The following is a 21,836-nucleotide window of genomic DNA, read 5'->3' on the forward strand; positions in this document are numbered from 1 at the left end:
TCCAACAGAGCTCCCTCACTGAGCGAGCATTCGGCATTCCTAGTATGCTCCACTCATTCTACGCCAAGCACCCAATCACGGGATCAGAATCACACTCTAGATCATACCTTTCACGAAAGAAAAGGACAGGCAGCCGCTGCTAAACCAAGATCCCCATCTCTTGACTCCGTCAATCAATCTTACCTTATAGGGCACAATGGTATATTTACCATACGAGATGTGTGCACCTACTAAAGGGGATAGAAAGATCTTGGGCACAAATACTCCACTTTTCACGAAAGACATACAAGAGATTCACCAATGATTGGTTGGACTAAATACTACATTTATTTGCTCAGAAGAAGGAAAGTTGGCTGTGAGAATGATTTCTCGTACGTAGTCTTTCCTAGGACCATTCCAACAGGATGCTCAGAGGTGGGTGGAGAAAAAGCTCAAAAGGCATACTTCCTGCGCTTTCAGAGGATCTAAATCTGTCTTCATCCTTTCGCTTTTCAACTCGCAATAAATATGTCAATTCGTTTCGCAGAAATTCAGAGATTTTCGATCTCCTCGAAAGAAAATGAGTTCGATCAGCAACACCGGTCTCCGCAGCACCAGGATAAAGACCTTCTTTTTACCCATAACCTTTCTCTGCAGCATTGGAACCAAGATCGGGCTTGGCTTGGCATAGTTACGAGGTTCCCGTTCTATTTAACTAACACTAACTGAAGCTAACCGGAAGCTTTCTTCTCATGCGACTCTTGGATCGAAAAGAGGCTGCTGGACTGGACCACGGCTGAAACAAATATTCCCTATTATCCGATACCTGATCAGTTGGTGTGGACCAGTAACCCTGAATCAGGGCTTGGGCAGTCGCTCTATATGCGAAAGAACGTTCTTGCTTTCACTACTCACCTTGCCCTTTTGCCCTTTCCGGACCGCTACCTGGGTTTCCAGTCGTTTCGGCTACTGCCAATATTTTAGGAGGAAATAGCCGTTGTCCCTGGATCCTTCTAGTCGGGGGAGAGCCTTTATTACACCTAGAAATAAGGTAACGGGGCACACCATATCCTCGATATTTGAGGGCTTGGAAGTTCGGCAGGCACTGGTATCGTCACTTCAGCTTTAACCTGGTATAAAGCGTCTAACTGATCGATAAAGAAGCATTGCGCTTGTCAAAGGAGTTCAATGCTCACTAGACGCATAAACAGAACTAGATAAGATAGTCTTACTTAATTGAGTATATCAAGATGTGCATCGCTTACTTTAACCCTCATACCTTGCTTTAGCAGCAGCAGGCGGCTTACATACACTACGTATAGGCCTGATTCCAAGGAGCGCAAAAACCCTGATTCATTCTTAAAAATAGTCTTTTGAAGAGGGAAGATGTCATGACAAACCTAATAGTATAGTGAAGTTCGATGACTATGCTCATAAAACTCTTCAAGGGTATTGTTTGTCTGGATCCTCTACATCAGTTTACACCTCATAGAGTGTACATTCTCTAACTCCAAAAGCTTGTAGGCCAGACAGGGTTGACTCTCGAGAACCCTATGGCAATGATTCTCTGGTTAGCCATCAGCCTTATTGATATCTTGCTAGATAAAGAAAGGGAAGCACTAACAAACACCTTGCCATTTTATACAGTCAGATGCTATGGTTAAAAGGTCATCTCTACTCTGGTGACCCATTGGATAATAGCTCTACTAGACGAGACAGACTCCTTAGTGAGCTGTCAACTGCTCTAGCTCTTCTCTCAAAAATAGATCGACTTGTCACCTTTAGTTATCCTTCGACCCACCCCTTTCCTTTAGGTTATGCTCTCCATTGTATGGCTATTGCTCTGTTTCTAGCTTAAAAAAAAGGATAAGTAGGATAGGAGTAGTAGGCGGAGCCGGACCGACCCTAGGTGAGTAAGCAGGTTGTGTCTCAATCTATTGACTAGGTTGATCCTCTTTGAGTGTTCAATCTATGGTTTCAGGTTTCAGGCTTCGGGCTCATTGCTTTTATGCTCTTCGAGGTGCCATATTGATAGCCACCTTCGGCTTCTCATCTAAAGGGGAAGTGAAAGATGGGGGATAGGGTTTTCCCCCACGCGGGATGCCTATGTTCCTATTCAAATGAAAGTAGACGTCGCAAGGTGATATGGTTTTTCTTATCATTTCATTTCTTGCTAGTTCTTGTGCAAAGTGTCAACTGATTGGAATTGGAATTCAGCGCATGGCGAAAGGTAAGGGGTTGAGACCTACGCTCAATGTGAGTCTGTCTTGACTGGTTGGATAGAAAAAAAGAGTTCTTGATGAGTGGCCTTACTAGGAGGAAACCGTTATGATACTGACCCTCATGCCTTATTGAGCATCTTATCCCATCTTAAAGTTGGTTTATTCGGCAGCAGCAAATGCTATTCATTATAGGGATTTCGACAAAGCGAGCTCTTCAATCAAAATATCCCTTCCCTCACCCAACACTCACCGTAGGAAGGGGGTATTTCATTCAACAAATGGAACAGGTGCAAAAGGAAGTCGATCTTGTCTTACGGAAGACTCCCTGGATCGCTTGTAGCTATCCCACTCTCCCTTCCTCATTGAGTCACTGGCTGGTCTTGATTGCCCAAGACCCCTGCAAGAATAACTAGTAAAAGCGGTCTGTCCTCCAATTCATCGATTCACTGCCCCAGGTTCCTAGAATGTATTGAATCATACCGAGCTTTTTTCGGTCAACACAAGAAAGAAGCGCAATGGATGCTGAAGATTCGAGAGAGAGTGAATTGATCATGGTACGAAGCTAGGCCCACTGCTAGATTCTTGGTGGTTGACCACATGCTCCCCTTTTAGAGTGTTCTCTGGAGCCCTCTATTGGGATGGTGACGGTCTTTGCTATACCAAATCCTCAGTTTCAACCAAACCAGTACAAAAGCAAAGCTTGTCCCAGCCTCATTAGACTGCAAAGAATTACCCCTGCCTCTGTTGGGTTGGGTCCGGAACGGCGGCCCCTGCTGGAGTGAAACCTTCCACCATTTTCGCTCATTATCATATCCAACGAATATACATCGGATAGCTTTCTTGTCGAATTTACTTCGGCTCGCTCTTTTGATAGCCAAGAGTCCCGATCTTTCACTCCATCATGCCTTCGGTAAGGGCTGGCTCACAAGATACAGCCAGAGGTGTGTCCTTGCTTGTATTATCAGAAATCACCGATCCACCAACCCTTGCATTTCGTTCTAGTGACAAGGACCTACCTTCAAGCTAAGCGATTGAGAAAAATCTCTGTTATAGCTGCCATTTCTTATTCATATTAGACCACTGGGCAAGATTCCTCTTGGTCAGATTTCTGTCGCATGATTACTCATCGTTTCTCTGCATACAGTCCCTATGAAGTTGCTGAAACTTTCAATGCACTGAAACAAGACAACATGACAGTCAATGCTTATATTGATAAGTTTGAAGATTTCATGACTATGTTGAAACAAGATACACCAGAGCTAACCGAAGAGTGGTTTGTAAAATGCTTTGTCAACGGCCTTCGTCATGACATCAAACACCAACTCAGGCCTCTCCATCCAGAGTCCCTGACTGATGCGTACTGGCAGGCCAAAGACATGGAACGCAGTGCCCCACCTAAGAAACAGTTTTCTTCATATCAGAGACAAATCACTGCTACTCCATACAGAACTCTCCTTTTGTGCAGAACCTGCTACCACCACACCAGACAAAACTAAAGAACAACCTGCGGTGCGGCTCCCCAAGTGCAACAACAGAGAGCTAGAAAAAGCTGGTGAATGCTGGAGATGTGGTGAGAAATGGGTCCCCGGTCACAAATGCAAGTTAATCCCTACTATCAATGCAATGTCATGCAGGAAACTTACACACCAAATGATGCCACAGAAGAGATTGCAGTACAAGAAGAAGAAGAAATGAAATCCCACAGGATCAGGACTCCCCTCCAAATGAGTATCTCATGCATATTTCGGCTCATGCAGTTTCAGGGCTGGTCACTGCTGGCACATTTTAAGTCAAGGTCACTGTTGGTGGACAAACAGGCATTGCCCTTATTGATACCGGCAGTTCAAGTACATTCATTGATTTGTCTTTCGCAGTTAAAACCACTTGCCATATCCAAAAATTCGGCTAAAATAGCTGTGGCTGGGGGAGGCCAACTTACATCTGGGGCAATCATAGCAGACACTGCATTCTCTATTCAGAAACATGCCTTCAACAACAACCTTAGAGTCCTGGACTTGAAAGAATACGATGTCATGATTGGCTCTATAAACATAGCCCATTTGCCCTCAATTTGAAGACCAGAGAATTTCTCATTACCTTAGAAGATGATACTCTCCTCTCATTAAAGGATTGCACATCTCAGGACGCGTACACTGAACAACTGAAAAGGATAATGAACAAGCTTCTCAACAAAGGCATTTCTGGTTTCATTCTGCATCTCAACAGCTTATCTCTGCAGGCACCACACTCTTCCTCCTTCAAAGGCAAGCACAAAGTCCAACAGAAAAGAAACTCTGCTTCTATTTCAACGTTTCTGCTCAATGCGTCGTAAACACTGCTGAACTGAAACCAAGAGTTTCTGCTGAATTATTTATACCTATAGTTGCTTGTCTCTCTGGCTCAAGTGCTTACTTATCAATAGACTGATCAGATTCAAACGTTCTGTTTGCAGGATTCAAAACAGTTGCTTCCTCCACCTTATAAACTTGCCTACGAATGCATGTTGGAAACGAGGATATGAGCGCTGAATTCTTCTTTTCCGAGGCTGATTCTTCTTACCTGACTCCCCTGTTTGTTACAACTGATGCCCCGCCTATAAGCAGGTAGCTTGTGAGCTATCGATCAATTGTGAATGTTCTCATAGAATTGGATCTTATTCACATAAGTCTTTCATTTCGTACATGTTTTCAAGAAAGAAATTAGGACAACCAATTAAGCATTGGATGAGTCAAAGGCTTCTTCGGGCATTTCCAGATCAACTAGGACAAGACTCAATAAAGTCACCAATGTTGCTGCTTGCTTGACTTTGCTTTTTTGAATCTACTTCTTTGCTTGTCTCGCCAATGAAGAGAAGATACTGCATCATCTCTATACTAGCTAGATAACCAACACTTTGCTTCCCATTTCTTTTGCCTTTGGTAGAATTAGATCGATCTCCCAATGCTTATATATGTGGTGCCCCAGCCCCATAGTGATAGTGATAGAATGAGCACAAGCAAGATGGATGGAGTTGTCAGCTAACAAACAAGATGGAATATTAAGATAAGCCCTCCTCCCCCTTAGTTTAGTACGAATAAGAGAAAGGGCGATTTCGGCACTGGAACCACTCCCACTCCAGTGCGTGCTACTTCTCTCCTCTTTTCATTCTAGATAGAGAGAGCAGCCTCCTCGGCCAGCGACTGCCTACCAATAGAATAGAAGCGCTCTTCCATCCATACCGCCCCTTAATCCAAATATAGATCTACAAGCCCCTTCCTTAGGTAGGAGTGGGCTCTCGCTGCAAGAGGGGGAGTATTTCTCGAATGATAATTCCCTGCTTTTAAATCCGCTTCAAACGAGGTTGCTAGCCTCCCATTCCCTCACCCGAGAATTGCATTTCCTCTCGCGGCTCTCCTTTGCACCTCTCCGGACAGGTGTCTTCTTCTCGACATGCCTTTCCTCTCCTTCGCACTGACAAGGTCTCTCTTACAACCTCCTCTGTCTTTGTTTTGTGAAACATCGAATACTGCATCTACACGGCCATAATTGTTGTCTTAGTGAAAGAGGCCAGTCCCCTTTATGTGTTCGATAAGATGACGTTGAGGTGTATTGTCTTGGTTACACACACAAAATCCATGTATTTGCAAAAATGCCTAATAGATGTAAAAAACTACTAACACTACCGCATATTCTAAATTGTTCTATTGCCCCTGCAGTGTGAGTCTAAATTGGAGGGCGTCAAAAGGTGTTGCCTCTATCCCTCTTTGTGAGAGGTTGAAGCCACTAACCTCTCTCTGTATTTAAAAAATAGACTCAACTACTTGCTTCTCAAACTGTTGTTGTTGTAATTGTTTTTGAGCTTGAACTCACTCTGTTGTTGCATTCCGTTCGGCTAGAAGAGCTTGGATCTTATCCATGGATTCTCTCATAGCTCTAACTTGCTCCTCAAGTTGTCTAGATCGGGTCTGAGTTCCTTCGTTTGCCATGATCGAGTCTGATAGTCTAGTTTAGCAAAGGCCCATGCCAATGCCATAGTTGTGACGAAAGTACTAAAACAAGTCACAGATGCTTTTAGATAACCAACATACCAAAAGAGAAATAAATAATTAGAATTTCATAAAGAATGAAAGGCAGGAAACAAGGAGAAGGAAGCTAGCAAACAATATGAAGGAAGACTTTAAAGCCTTATTCGTACTCCACGGGACCACGTATAATAGTTTCTTCTGAATGGAACCGTACCGATCTACTAAACGAAGGTGTTCACGAGAGGGAAGGGCTTATCTTCAAATTCGGTATCAACTGAGCTCCAAAATTTCATTCATAACAAAGGAAATGGCACCGAAACAACTTATCTGCAACCCTGACACCAGCAAGCACGGGCAAATTGATCCTAAAAACCAAAGGGCGTTAGCCAAGTCGAGGCTTTTGAAAAGCCTTACCTACAACGCGAGTCTCCTATTATCAACCATTCTAGTTTCAAAAAATGTTCCCATCAGTGCTGCTACTCGACTTTCTCATCTCCTATTTCTAGTTATCTTACAATTAGAGTAGAGTCAGGTAAAACGAATTGTGAGGATCACTTGCTTACCACTTAAAAAGTAACGAACCACCCACAATTAGAATTAGAGTTATACTAAAATAAATTTCCCGGTTATTCTAGAAGTTAACTCTTAAAGTTGCGCGGGTAGCTCTCAGGCCTATTACTCCAGGCACACTTTTCTCAAACACTACGTTGCTATAGCTATGCTTCCTCAGACTCTGTTTGACTCCCCTCTCAAGCAGGTAAAGAAGCTCTTTCCATTCTTGCCTAGTGACTAAGATTTTAACACTTGTTGTGTCAAAGATTTTATCATAAAACACTAACTGAAGTGTTAGAGGGATTCACTTTCGATAAGAATCCAAAAGCAAGTTCCCTATACTACCTTCTTTCCCTCCTCTGTTTCTGTCTTTAAGAGGCAGTGCATCCGGCAGGAATCGAACCTACTTTTTTACCCATTTAGCCTTTCTAGGTTGGTGGGCGCTTTCACCATTCAGCCATGGATGCTTTAGCGAGTGAACTAGGTTTTTATTTGAGAGCGAACTAGGTTTTTAGTGGTATTACTTCTCGAGCTTCTATTTCTTCCGTTAAGGGAGATTCGGGAAAAGATGGAATAGGAAGACGTGTTTCCAGAACGAACAAGATACGGGTAGAGAAGGGGAAGTTAGCAAAGTTAGACAAGATTGGAATGGGCATAGGAACATGTATTGATGTACCAGATCGGCTAATGCTCCCAGGTTGATGCGATGTATTCCACCAGTTGACTGGAGACTTTATTATTGGTATATCGATCGGTCCAGCACGGATTGAAATAGGAGCCGGTTCGACAGGAAGCTTTTGAAAACGCAGTGCACCCAGGTAAATAAGGAACAAGATGAATACAGAAGTTAAACGAGCATCCCACACCCGAAAGGTACCCCACATAGGCCTTCCCCGAAACCCCCCAGTCACTAACGTAAACAAAGTAGAAAAAGCACCAATTTCTGTACCGGTTCCGGAAGAGCGAAGAAAAAGGGGATGTTTTGTTAATGGGAACAAGGAACTGTTTATAGCTGTCGCGATATAAATAACTATACTCATCCGAGCCGCAGGAACATGTACATACGAAATACGAGAATTTCCACCTTGTTGAAGATCTGGTGGTGCTACCCGAAGACTTAAATGAATAGCCATCGCTGTTAAGAACAACCGAGATCCAATGAGAATTTGCGCGTAGCTTTTTGTCTTTGACATAAAAAAATAAGGTTGTAATAACGAAACTGACATTTTATTTTTCCTTGCCTTGCAAGTGGAACAAGAAAGACTATATAGTGATTTTGATTCTATAAACAATCAAAGGATTTCGCATGCTTTCCATGGAATGCCGGAATTCCCCTTGCTTAGTTTTCGCTCCGCTCGTGCGTGGCACTCCTTGCTTGCGGAGCGGCATATCGGAAAAAGAAGGATTTACTTTCTATACGGGCCCGTCCCCTCTTACCCCTAACTAACGATTATGCTGCTCTCGCCTTTTTGTAATCTTCTCTTTCCAAAATTCACTACTAATTTTGACTACCTCCTTAGTCACCCTATCCACTCTCGTCCTGTTTTCGGGTTCCCTTTCAGGGGATGAGGATATTTCGATGATTTCTCCCTCCGTAGGTGGAAAACGCGTGGGTGAGTAGAGTCTGTGCTTTGCTTTGGGGGGCACCGGCAAGAAGCTTCTCGGCCACCCTACTCTGACTTGATTAGCTACTTACTAGTAACTAGGATCGTTCAAACAGTCAGTCAGCAATGCGTACTTCTTTCCTAGTTGAGTGGATCTGCGTAGCAGAGCCCAATCTTCTACCACAAGCTCTGACCTGACTTGTTGTACTTGATTCACCCACGTAAATAGACAAGGGCTTTCATCCCATAAAAGAGAAGTGAGTCCGCATGTCGGCAAATGATTTGGAATTGGAACTGGCCACAGAGGAAACCGAAGCCCTAACTCCCCATTCTTTCTATCTTACATCGCCATCGAGCCCTGGCTGTAGAGTCACAGGTTTCTAATCGCAATGGATTTCTGTTTTCTTTGGCTTTTCCATTCGCTTCGTTCAACCGATAGATAGCTCGGCTTCTATTAGCTGAGAATGGTTTTGTCAAGGAAAGGTTTCGCTATACAACAACAATGAACTCACTTCTGATCAAATTGGGTGAATCGGTAATCTTTCTCTGTCTTGTGAGAGAGAGTCACTTGCTGTATTGAGAGCGGGTGGGTGACATGCATTAAGCGAAATCAGTTGTTATGTTTTTTATCTTCTTTGCGCGAGAAGACCCTTGACTGAGGAGACGTGTTTGGCTTGGATGATACCGCTATGCTCCTATTCACTTTCAGAGACCGCTCTGAGTTTGCCGCAGGCAACCCTTTCACTAAGAAAATTTTCGCCATTAACGAAATGCCACTATTCCACAATGCTTCTTTGATTTATGTGTAGGAGCGGTAGTAGTGAAGAAAATGGAGGGAGAAGAAAGAAAGCGATGTGACACGAGAATAGATCACATCCGACAGCCAGCCATGCCATTAGATAGATCCGCTCTGAGTCTTCTGCAGGATGAGATCCGCTTGGTCTTGTGATAGGGGCTTGAGGAGGAAGAAGAGGGGATTTCTGAAAAAAAGAATGAATCTCCTTATTTATAGGGAACAGGACGTGTGACTTCCTCAAACGAAACGAATGTGGCTTTCGTGATAAGGCAAATCCTTCGTTCGGTACAATCAACATATTGAATCTACGCTCGCTCGGCTCGGTGCTGAATGAACTCCTTCATTGATTCCGGGCTGCTCGTAGGGGGACTGTGAAAGCAAGCGTAGGAGATCAAAATGTGAGTCCGATGGGTAAAAAAGGGAAGCAGGAAAGGGTTCTGATGTGAATTCTTCTTGTTTGTATATCTATCTGCTTGAAAACCTAAAAATTCTTCCCTTATCACACTACACTTTCTCTTCCTTATTCCATTTCACTGAGCTAAGCAACACTTTTTCACGTATTCACCTTAGATAAATTGGTCATATTGATCTGTCGTCTTGTTCTCGATAGGAACTTGCTGCTGTCTTGGTTGGTTTGAGAGCAGGCACTGTCTATATATCCAAAACCGGAGGAGGGATCACAGACGATCGGAGATTTTGGATTGAGATGGATGGTTGTGCTTGAAGTTACGAGTCGGGTAATGCTAAGTTGAATCGGCTGATCCGTTTCATCCTCTTTCGGCAAAGGAAGTTGGACTTTAGTTAGCTAAAAAAACTGTACCAGCAGCCTGTCTGTGCCCTTTGAGTCTATAGCCGCCAAATCTAAACCTCGTACGGCTTCTTTTTTCAATGATCGGTGACAATGAATGCTACGAATGTTCGCTTCCACTAATGTCGTCTAAGAATTGTGAGGTGCCCATAGCTTCCCGGACCCGGAAGAAGAAGAGTCATTGTCGTTTCCTGACCGATATGGATGCACCCCTCGCCTCGGGAAATACCACCAGTAGAGTCTGCGGAAGGTGTCGTTCAGGAGAGATGCTGGGCTCTAGATATGCGAGTGAGATACCCGCCCTCGGTCATGACCTGGGTTGAAGAAGGAATCTATGTTCTTGGAAGCAAAGAAAGAACTCCGGTATTCCGGCCTTAGATTTTTGCTCTGTAGGGGCTACCCTATGGGCTGTTATCTCAAGGTCCTGGTTAGGCTCTTCTTGTTGTCTCTTAGAGGCTAAAAAGAATTGTCTCTTGTGGGAGTGCCCAATAAGGATGAAGAGACCTGGTTACTTGAAGGTACCTTTATAAATGAATAGTGAAAAGGTTACCTAGCCTATGATCCTCCATATCCTCCAGAGATTGACTACGAGCCACGGGATACATATTGCCCAAATTGAACCTAAAAGATGGACCAAAAGAGCATTTGGCGAGGTTCATCGCTCAGCGTGGAGATACTTCTGGAAACTAAAACTTGTTATTTAGGTTTAACCCTCGTCGCTTACCCACATAGCTTTCTCTTGGTATACCTACCTCTGTGCCTCCTAATTCCGTGAAGTCCTGGGAGCATATGTGCGATTTATTCAGGCGGATTCCGACCTTCCAAAGAAAGAAGTCAGTCACTACTGACGACTTGAGGAAATGCATCCAGGAACCGACAGAGAAAGCCCAGGAGTTCATTGCTCGATTCAGACTCTTGGCGATGCAATGTTCGGAGCCTATTCCCAAAAAACAAGTCTCTATTTGATTGCATTATGAATTTCGAATTCCTCTTGCTCCTGTCGGGATAACGACATTTGCGCAGTTAATAGAACGAGCTTCAGAATTTATGGATATTGGAGAAAGAGGTGAAAGCTATCTCATTCCGCTCAAACTAAGTCGTGACAGACGTTTCAAAAAAGTTTGTACCACAACCACAGTAGATGAAGAATAAGGGCAAAGAACATAAAGAGCAAAAGAAGTACAATTTCTATCTCGTTCACACTGAAAAGTTGTTTGAAGTTCTTATGTCCTTTGGAGCTCTTGAGTTGCCTGACTCCGATTAAAAACCTTTTCCAGGTGCTGAAAACAATTCCTGCTACTGTCAGTGTCACAGGAGGATGGGTCACGGCACAGGCTATTGTGGAACACTGCTTGATATTATTCAAGATTAGATTGCTAATTAAGAATTAGACTAGTCCCCAGAAGGGTAAAAAAAAGATCCATTGCCGAATCTGAAAGAGTACAGTCCAGAGACGGGCAAAGCTGTCCAATTGAATGAAGCATAGTGCATCTTTCATTAAGTGAGATTCCAATTCCATCTGTTACGGCTAGGAAGCGGATGAGTGGCCGTATTCGACCACCTCTTTATCTTATCTTACGGCTAGTTCCTTTAGATTCGGGAAAGTTTTCCATTAGATTAGGGGAAGGGAGAGAAATTGTTTGTTTATCTTCCCTTTTTTTTAACCATTCTTCTTCTCGATAGCCAGATAGCATAAGAATATTGTTACTAAGAAAGCAGCAAATCCCTTCTTTCTACGAAGAAGCTAAATAGACTTAAAAAAAATTACCTTGCAACAGAAGTTTTTTTTAGTAGTCCACTTTGACTGATAGATCCCAGATCTTCAATTACCAGCCCCACCCTATTTTGGTAAAATAAGATATGCGTAGCGCTTCATATGAACATGCCTCTATCAATTGAGAGGCTCTAACTGAGCTCTTGAATGCTCTTAGGCTACCGTAACGAGAAGAATGAATTCCGACGCGAGCATTCCATCTTACAGTAATCCCTTCCTTTTTCCCTATTGATTGATTATCCGATTTGAACCAACAATTCATCCTTATGGGGATGCTACTTTCCGTGTCGTGCCACCACTTGTCCTTGTACGCGGTAAAATATATAGTATAGTATGCTTTCTATGAAAGCTCGTAAGATCCGCTGACAAAACAGAAAACCAATTCACTCGCTCAGTCTCTTTGACTAAATGGTTAAAGCACTTAACCGGCTTACCTTTTTCAGCCGTACCGTGGGTCAAACTCTGTATGTAGATAGAGCCCCTATGCTCCTAATGTAGAGCTGGAACTACAACAAACAGTTACCGTGGAATCCGCGATCACACATGAGTTACAGTTGTTTTTCCGGTGAAGCTAGTACTTTACTTGAGTATACCATACTTTTTGTGTTGGAAACACCATTGTCACACGGGTCTAATAAGAATATTGACTGGCAGGTGAGCTAAAAGCCAACACCTGAGTCAGTCAGTCTTCCACTTCAGTTGCTGGTTGGGTAGGTCAAACCGCGAGTACGAGATAACTCAGAGGCACTGTAATACCTATCGATGTTGGTTGTCAGTCTTCGGCATTGATTTTCCTTGAGCGGAGGAAATGGTGCTTTGTCGATCCGATTTCTCACTTCTTCTCTTACGAGATTTCTAGTTTCATGAAAAGAGCGCTCTTTCTATCAACGCAGGGCTCAGACCTTTTTACAGCAGTTGAATGGGTTTAGCTTAGAATTGAATCATGCCCCCGCAAGATTGGCTGGCCATTGAGGACTTGTTCCGATGAGTTTAAAAGTGCCGGCGAGGCACGGGCTTAGTAAGTGAATCGGCAAGTTGGTCAGAAGTATGAACATGAGAAATACGCAATTTACCAGTAGCAACTTGATCTCGAACGAAATGGAAGTCAATGGCAATGCGCTTCATACGAGAATGGAACACGGGGTTGGCGCAAACATAAGTGGCACTTACATTGTCACAATAGATGACTGGAGTGGGTGAGATTGGAACTTTCAGCTCTTGAAGAAGATTCATGATCCAATTGACTTCAGCGGCAGTGGAGGCAATGGCCCGATATTCGGCTTCGGTGGAGGATCGAGCAACTGTCTTTTGCTTTTTATAACTCCAAGAGATAGGATTGGCTCCAAGGAAAACAACATAAGCTGAAGTGGAAGTTCGATCATTAGGATCACCGGCCCAATCGGCATCTGCAAATGCGTGAAGAGTGCGAGGAGAATTCTTACGGAGCAAGAGACCTTAGTCAAGAGTGCCAACTAGATATCGGAGGAGGCGTTTTACAGCACACCAATGAAGTGTGGATGGGCAATGCATGAACTGAGAGAGCTTGTTGATGGCAAAGGAGACGTCAGGACGAGTCAAAGAGAGATATTGTAAGGACCCAAGAGCTTGACGGTATAATTTTGGATCAGCCGGTGGCGAGCCATCTGATAATTTAAGCACTTCAGTAGTAGCAATAGGCGTTGAGACAGCCTTGGCATCAGCCATGTTAAGTCGATGCAAGAGGTCACTGATATACTTCCTTTGAGATAAGAACAAGCCATTAGCAGTGTAGTGAGCTTCAACTCCAAGGAAATAAGAAAGCTGGCTTTATAGAGAATCGTTTGGCAAGAGTAGAGATAAAAGCATTCACTTCAGCTGCTGCGGATCCAGTGATGATTATATCATCAACATAAACTAGTATATAAATAACCTAACCTAAAATGGGGAGTTAAGTATAAACAATGAGGAATGTGAGGAATCCTTCATATACTAAAAAGGTACGAAGCTCGTTATACCAAGCACGAGTGCCGAAGGCCATAAATAGGCTTATGCAACTTGCAAACATAATCAGGAGTCAAAAAGTCTGAAAACCCAGGTGGTTGTTCCATGAATACTTCATCAGTTAAAGAACCCTGCAAGAACGCGTTATTTACATCGAGTTGGCGAATAGGCCAACTATTAGTCACAGCAAGAGTAAGCAATTTACCTAGATGCCATTGACTTATTAATATTAATAAAAAAACAACATATGTTGAATCTGACTCGATCCAGAGGTATTTCCAGCCCTTGGAGTGTGCTATAGCGATAGCCGTCCCCAACCCACTCTGCCTGATATGCGAATCCGCTGCCCAACGAAAGCGCAAAGCATCCATGTACACTCTGCAGTTTCGAAAGATTCCTCCGGTCCTGGCTGACCTCTCGAGCATCCATCTGTATTAACTTGAATCCATCCAGGAGGTGGAGGTTGCCATAGAATAGAGTGGATCACCGGAGCTTTGCGTGGTTTCCCTTTAAGCCCCAACGCCCGAAGTCTAAGCAGATCAGTCTGCGAAAGTGTGCTTCGAGCCCAGTTGAGCTTTCCAAGTTCTCACGTGCGGATGGGAGGCGCGAATGCTATTTGCCAACTGGTGACCCTGCCCGAGCAGTTCAGAAAGTTCCTCTTCCGTCTTCTCACGAGCAGACAAAACTTGGGTCAACTTCTGGATAAACTTCACTTTGCTTTTCAATTCTCTCGCTGGAAGAACCCACTATATGACAGGCAACTGCCACTGGACTAACATCGGAACCGAAGACCCAGGCAAGAATCTTCTCTGTAAGAGACCTTAAGAGGTTCTCTGTTCGCACATCCGTTTTCTTGCTCCTCGGCTAAGGGCCTTCGTCTATTCTTGGCAAGCCTTCTTGTCTGTTCTAGTTGTTACAGGCTCCCCGCTCCATCAAACAGTCCGGTGGCAAGGTCGGAAACATGATTCCTCTTTTTTTTCAAAGAAAAGGTTGTCGATTGGTCCATATTCAAATAAGGCAACAAGAGCTTCTATCGGTTCTACTTGATTCTTCCTCTCAACCAGTTCACTTCTCCTTTCCAGCTCGCTATCCTAGTTCTGGCTTTGGAAAAGCATATGTTGGTTGCCTAGTGATGGTGGTTACCTTTGCCAATAGCTCCCATCTTCTTGTGCGTAACCGAAGTCGCGATCAGAAAGGTATCTTTCCGGACACAGAGGGACCAATCTTATCCCTTACTTAACTTGCTGCTGCTAGCTCACATCCTCTAACCTATCCAGCTTTACCAGTGAGAAAAGCTACTACTACAAAATATGGTCCTGCCCTGCGGGGCTAGTTCTTGTTTTCGCTAATCAGCATCCGGGGCCTCAGCTCCGCTCCGATTCGACCTGCTTCCTGGAAATCCCCAATGCACCAATGTACCATTGGCAGATCCTTCTTTCTTTTAAATATCATATATGATCGAAACTAAACCGATATGACTTTCTCCGGAGCATCGCAATCCGAGTTCCTGGTGTACCACCCTTGCTCTCCGAGGCATATGACTTTTCCAGGGGCCGGATTTCGACGGACCATTCACGCGCATATCGTGCACCCGCGCCCGTCGCCCCGCCCCGACGAGCAAGCACGTGTGGCTCTCCACACTCTCTCCTCTCATCCATGACTTGGTGAGTGAGTGTGGCTTCCATATTTAAGCTAGCTCTACTGCACTAGAACTAGCAATATGGTGCTATTGGTTCCACCTATTCCCTAGTCATCCACTTATATGGGCTTTTGTGATTTTTCTGGTATTTATTTGAATTTCTCAATTGGGCCTAGCTCATAAATCCTAACAGATGTCAATATTAAAATAACTAAACAAGGTCTAATAGGAAAATGGATACAGATCTCAGACTAGTTGTCAACTTGTCATCGAGCAATAGACCAATCATTCTCTACACGATCTTCTGTTACCATTGTCCTTTTCATCTTGGGCAAGGAAGATTACTAACAAGAGAAAGCATTGCTTGAAAACTCACGTGTGGTAGGAATCTTGGTGTACCACAACCCTCGTATTTCGTAATTAACTACTTCAAATATTGACATTATTTAATCTTTGGCAAGCAAGGATATGTTCATCGAACTACTGTCTTGACTGGTTATGAAACTCTGTCATCTTGGCTAGCAAACTGTTATGACTGTAGTTCCCAAGAAGGATCCGAATACTGCCGGCCCGAAAGCTTAAGGGACCGTTCGTTTTTCCGGAATGGAGCCATAGAACAATTTCTAGCCGGTTTATTTTTCTAATTTATATAAGTTTTGATCAGTTAGAATGATTTCTAGTCCATTATTGGACAAACGAACAAGGCCTAAAAATTGTGCAAACGTTTTACCTTGTAAACTATATTATGGAAATATCTTAATTATCTACCTTAATATTCATCTCCTGACATGATAACCGAATCCATCTTACTTCTTTTTTTTGCAAATGATTATTTCACGAAATGTATCATCTCGGACGAAGCAAAGTCAACGCGCCTAAAGTCGTGCGTCCGCAGCAGGCAGGGAGTGGCAGCATTTGTCGAAGATGTCCATCGCGTGGCTGAAGAGAGGGACGTAGGCGTCGATACTGCCGTCGCCGGAGAAAGACGACACGACGAATACGGCGCCCTCCACGGGCGAGTAGCTCGGCATGAAGAAGAAGGGCGGGCCACCGCCGAAGTCGAAGTCCTGGAACGAGGCCCCCAGCAGGCTGTACACCTCGACGTCCGGGCTGAACACCGTCTCCAACGGGTCGGCCGCCGGCACCAGGCCTTCCTCCTCCAGGGCCCCGGAGCTGGCGAAGTCGATGACGGACCTGAAGTAGGCGTCGTCCACGGCCGCCACCGCCTCGGACACGAGCCGCACGGCCTCCGGGAGCGGGCTCCGTACCAGGCCGCCTGCGGCCGCGGTCGCCCGCGCCCAGAGCACGACGTTGCCGGCGTACGCCTCGGGCACCCGCGGGTTCCTCATCCGCGACCGCCCGTTCACGGCGATGCGGAGGGTGGTGCGGGCGCGCGCGTCGAGCCTCCGCGCCCTCGTCACGCACCGCCACAGGTGCGCCGCCACGCACTGCAGCGTGCTGTACCGCCGCGGCAAGGGCGCCCCCGCTGACGCCCTCGTCTTGAGCTCGGCGACGAACTCTCGGCTAAAGTTCACCCTACGCGTCACCAGCTGCTTTTCGCCGACGTCGGCGTTGGCCTTGGCCTTGGCCCCTGACTCGCTGCCCCCGGCCTTCTCCTCGCCCTCGCGAGGGCGAGGCGGCCGCTTGTACTCCGCGCCGCGGTGCTCGAACTCGACCAAGGGCGGGTGCCGGGGCACGAAGAAGGACACGCGGTCGTGCACGGGCGCGGGGTCCACGGCGGCGCCGCGCGAGGCCTGGCCCCAGGCGCTCACGAAGCAGTGGAAGGCGGCGCCGTCGCCGACGACATGCTGCACCGCCGTGCCCACGACGAAGGAGCCGCAGGCGAACCGCGTGACCTGGAGCAGCAGGACCTCGCCGTCGACGGCGTCCTCGGCGCTGGGGTGCAGGCTCATGGTCGCGGGAGTCGCTGGCTCCGGCGGCACGACGCTGTCGAGCGAGCAGACGTCGGCGGCGGCGGCCGTGGCTTCGACGAGCCGCGCGCCCGCGCCGTTGAGCAGGATGGCGCGGTTGCCGCGCGCGTCCACGCCGAGCCGCCCGGCCCACTCCGGGTACTCGGCCAGCGCGGCGGCGAGCCCGGCCTCGAGGACGGAGCTGGGCGGCGCTGGCGGGTGGAAGAAGTATAAGGCATGCACGTACAGATCGTAGTGGAGCTTGTCGAACACCGTGAGCGGGACCGCCTCGGCGGCATCGGCGGAAGAAGGACGACCGCCGCTGGAGCTGCCCGTGACCAGCTTCGACGACTGCACGGTGATCTTCATAGGAACGATTGGTCATTGATGTGCGTGGCTTCGACGACATATATAGCGTAGTAGGCTAGTAGCGTACAGCGTGATATCGCAAGCTGTTGATGCGGATCATAAATAATGGAGGTTTTCTGTGATCTGTACTAATATATACATTAATTAAATGATGCCCACGCTGGTCCCGTGGGCTGCAACAGTCACTAATTAGCAAGCATGCTACTCTGATTTGAGTAATTACAATAATTTGCACACCACGTGGATCATCAATAATAGAGGTTTTCTCTAAGGTCATGTACAGTGGTGTTTAATGTGGGGGCTCTTAAGGTGTTTTAGGGGGTTATTTGCAAAAAAATCTTAGAGCCGTCTCTCCGTGAAGAGACGCATCTGGCTCGTAAACCAAGTAACAACAGACGCCTCACTTTCCACTGTACGAATTTGTCGTCTGTTCTATCTATCTGATGCTATACAAATACATTTAATTCTGTATTTATTAATAGACTACGTTTAGAGACACTCCATTGTACAATAAAATCTCTTAGTTGTCTCTTGTGCTTGGAGAACCGTTTTGGTGTCTCTCCACTGTACATGCCCTTAATACCTACTACTCCATTCATTAAAACTTATAATCCACATACGATCGAGGCCAATAAATGAAGGAAGCATTTCAAGTGCACATAAGCCTTTGACACATATAGGTGGTAGGTCCTGTTTGAGACATCTCCTCCAGCTCCAATAAATGTTTAGAAGATATTTATTTAAGTTATTTTATTTATTATTTAAGTTATTTTATTTATTATTTATATGAAAAATATTTTTAAACTAATTAAATTGATATTATAAACTATAAGTCCATACTGAAGTTGGAACTGAAGCCATCCAAATACCTAATAGTATATATATCAAATGCACGATTATATATTGGATCCAAAATGTAATACATCGTGCCATCTGCACTTAATCCATGAGTTTATAATTTGCAAAAGTCACTCAACTAAATGACACCTATAACTTCCACAAAATTCATCAAACAAATTGCACCCACACACTTAGGGCTTGTTTGGTTTCTTTAGTCTCGGAACTAAAGTTTAGTTAGGAGCCTAAACTTTAGTCCCTACCATGTTTAGTTTTACGGACTAAAAATATTCAAAAAAAACATTAAATAAATTATCAGAGGACCAAAATACCCTTTAGTATTCTCTCGTTATTAGTGCTGCTGAAATAAAGAAGGGACAAAAATGTAATTAATATGATTTAGTCTCTTTTAGTCAGCCCTTGAGGGACTAGAAACTAAAACAGTTTAGTCCCATAGTTTGACAATTTAGAAACTAAATGAGACTAAATTAGAGGGACTAACCTTTATTCTCTCAAACCAAACGGGACCATAACACACTATCAAAACCAACAGTTCAGATCGCTGGATACTCTCTCTTTTACTGGAATCAAATGGATAATATTATTCGGATCATCTCTCCTCTCTCATGTGACCCTGTCACCTCAGCCTCACCATCTGTTACTCACGTCCCTACCACAGTGCCACCTCACCCTTTCCCTCACTTGTTTCATTGTCATCGTCGCGTCGACTATTTCTCTCCCTAAAATCGTAGCGTTATCCTAAGCTATAGTCTAATACGCACGTAAAAAGAGAGAATAAAAAAGACGTTAGATCTGACATCACATGGACGCTCACGATTTATTTATGTATACGTACTACTATGTACAACCAATATCTGCACTTGATATGCTCACAATATAAATATATATAGTGTGATATGTACGTCGCATCGATTTGTGAGCGGAAGCGCACAGATTTTTTTTCCCAAAGTAGAGCATGAAATAACAAGCCATTCGTGTGCATGCACCTTGCAGTGGGTGACGTCTCTATCGGCATTTTCCTCGTCATCAAAATATATCAAAATTCAACTATTCAAGTAGCGTGGAGGCTGAAGGCCTGGCGTGGTGCCGACCGGTTAATTATTCACTCCGCTCAACTTTTAAAACTGTATGGTTTTACACAAGGGATGTTTTCACTCCTACAAAAAAAAGTGACTCTAGGGCCCGATACGAACCATCAGGTATAGTATCGTATTTTCAATCCATGCTATAGTGAACTCTCTAGTGTCAATTTTTAACACCAACAGATACTAAACGGATCTATTACACCCAATTCTATTACCAACCGATACGGGTGTGTTTGGTTAGACGTACAAGAAAGAATGAAAGGGACGGTCATATTTTCTATAGTGTTTGGATAAGATCATAAGAGTCACGTGGGACGAGATGAACACCAGAACAATCTTTAGTGACATCGTGATCTTAAAAAATCGGAACATTATTATCTACACCTTATCTTACTTTAACCTCAAACCAAACACATAACTATTATAATGTATATGTACTACGTACATCCAATATCCATGTGTACTTTGATATGCTCACAATAAATATAGTGTGGTAAGTACGTCGCATCGATTTGTGAGCGTAAGCGCAGAGATTTTTTTCAGAGTAGAGGATGAAAAAATAACAATGCTATGCATGCATGCATGCATGCATGCACCTTGCAGTGAGCGACACGTCTCTATCATCGGCAGTTTCCTCGTCATCAAAATATACCAAAATATATCATCAACAGTTTCGAACATGAAACCATATTTTAGGATTTTATTAAGTTGCGTTTTTTTAAAAAACATGTAAACATATTTCTTGTTCAAATTAAGAAAGACTTTGATTTGTTTGGAATTTTAAACCCACCCAATTCACTCTAATCTATATGGATCAGCACTAGAAATCTGACAGGCCCGTTTCCCCTACGGGTACAAACTCGCAGGGTTATCGACGAGCGCCAGTCACAGCCCGGCAATGGCATACCTGTCTCCGGCCGGCGCTTTCCACCATTCTAACTAGTTTCCGCTCACATCTCGCCGTGTACCAAACCGTCAAATCAAATGCAGTTTCCACCGCCTCCGTCAATCCTGGCCTTTTAAAACAATCCGGATACTCATATCACAATTAAGGATGCGCCCGGTCCGTTCAATAGCGTAGCCGGGGATGTAGTTCAGATGGTAGAACGCTCGCTTAGCATGCGAGAGGTATGGGGATCGATACCCCACATCTCCATTAAATAATAATTTTCTTTTTGTTTGGGCTTCGGTTAGCTCACCTGCACTCGAGCCTTCTCTTGATTTCTTGAACTCTGTCAAATGTAGTGCCTTGCTACGCGTTTAATTTTAAATAGCTTTCATATTTACTAAACGGATCATTTAGGTGTTACGTCGGTGGTTAACTACACAAATTGTTTTTGGGCCTAGAATGCCGATTTCTATTTATGTTTTCATACAGCTCAGACGCTATATAGAGAGCACGACAAATTCTAGACAAGATACCAGGAAGATCAACGAAAGTATATATTCCTCATGGTGCTGTCTATTTCAGGGTATAAAAGGTTTGCGTAATGAAATTGCTGTCTGTGATGGGTTTCATGTCTACTGTGATCATGGAGCAAGCCCAGTAGTATCTGCTATACATTTTTTTTTACCATTTTATCACTAGTAGTTCATTTATGTGGAATGAGGACTTATTTATCTGACTAGCTGTAACGGACTCACTATTCATATGGATGGAGCTTGCCCTCGTTGCTGGTATAGTGCAATTTCTGTTTTGAGCTAGGTGCACATGATGTTGCAGTTATCGATAAGGTCCGAGAAGGATGACATTGATATGATTCAACAACAACAAAAGCAACAGTATGGGGATCGATACCCCACATCTCCATTAATATTCTTTTTGTTTTGGGCTTCGGTTAGCTCACGTGCACTCGAGCCTTCTCTTGATTTCTTGAACTCTGTCAAATGTAGTGCCTTGCTACGCGTTTAATTTTAAATAGCTTTCATATTTACTAAACGGATCATTTAGGTGTTACGTAGGTGGTTAACTACACAAATTGTTTTTGGGCCTAGAATGCCGATTTCTATTTATGTTTTCATACAGCTCAGACGCTATATAGAGAGCACGACAAATTCTAGACAAGATACCAGGAAGATCAACGAAAGTATATATTCCTCATGGTGCTGTCTATTTCAGGGTATAAAAGGTTTGCGTAATGAAATTGCTGCCAGTGATGAGTTTCATGTCTACTGTGATCATGGAGCAAGCCCAGTAGTATCTGCTATACATATTTTTTTTACCATTTTATCACTAGTAGTTCATTTATGTGGAAT

At 44.4% G+C, this 21,836-nt stretch overlaps 1 protein-coding gene and 1 non-coding gene across 2 annotated transcripts; one reads left to right on the forward strand and one right to left on the reverse strand.

The window, feature by feature from the left end:
- Nucleotides 1–16,105: 16,105 nt before the first annotated feature.
- LOC103648159 (agmatine coumaroyltransferase-2) lies at nt 16,106–17,651 on the reverse strand. The gene has a single exon (NM_001352145.1). It carries the CDS (start codon nt 17,635–17,637, stop codon nt 16,234–16,236), a length of 1,404 nt encoding a protein of 467 aa, NP_001339074.1. The 5' UTR covers nt 17,638–17,651; the 3' UTR covers nt 16,106–16,233.
- Nucleotides 17,652–20,663: 3,012 nt separating this feature from the next.
- TRNAA-AGC (transfer RNA alanine (anticodon AGC)) lies at nt 20,664–20,736 on the forward strand. Its single transcript has one exon. It is a non-coding gene; the product is annotated as a tRNA-Ala (tRNA).
- Nucleotides 20,737–21,836: the final 1,100 nt, after the last annotated feature.

The sequence above is a fragment of the Zea mays genome, chromosome 2 (assembly GCF_902167145.1).
Source record: "Zea mays cultivar B73 chromosome 2, Zm-B73-REFERENCE-NAM-5.0, whole genome shotgun sequence".
NCBI classification, from domain to species: domain Eukaryota; kingdom Viridiplantae; phylum Streptophyta; class Magnoliopsida; order Poales; family Poaceae; genus Zea; species Zea mays.

Bases quoted from the DNA above. Each gene is read 5' to 3' on its own strand.
- LOC103648159 (NM_001352145.1), bottom strand. From the start codon at position 17,637: ATGAAGATCACCGTGCAGTCGTCGAAGCTGGTCACGGGCAGCTCCAGC.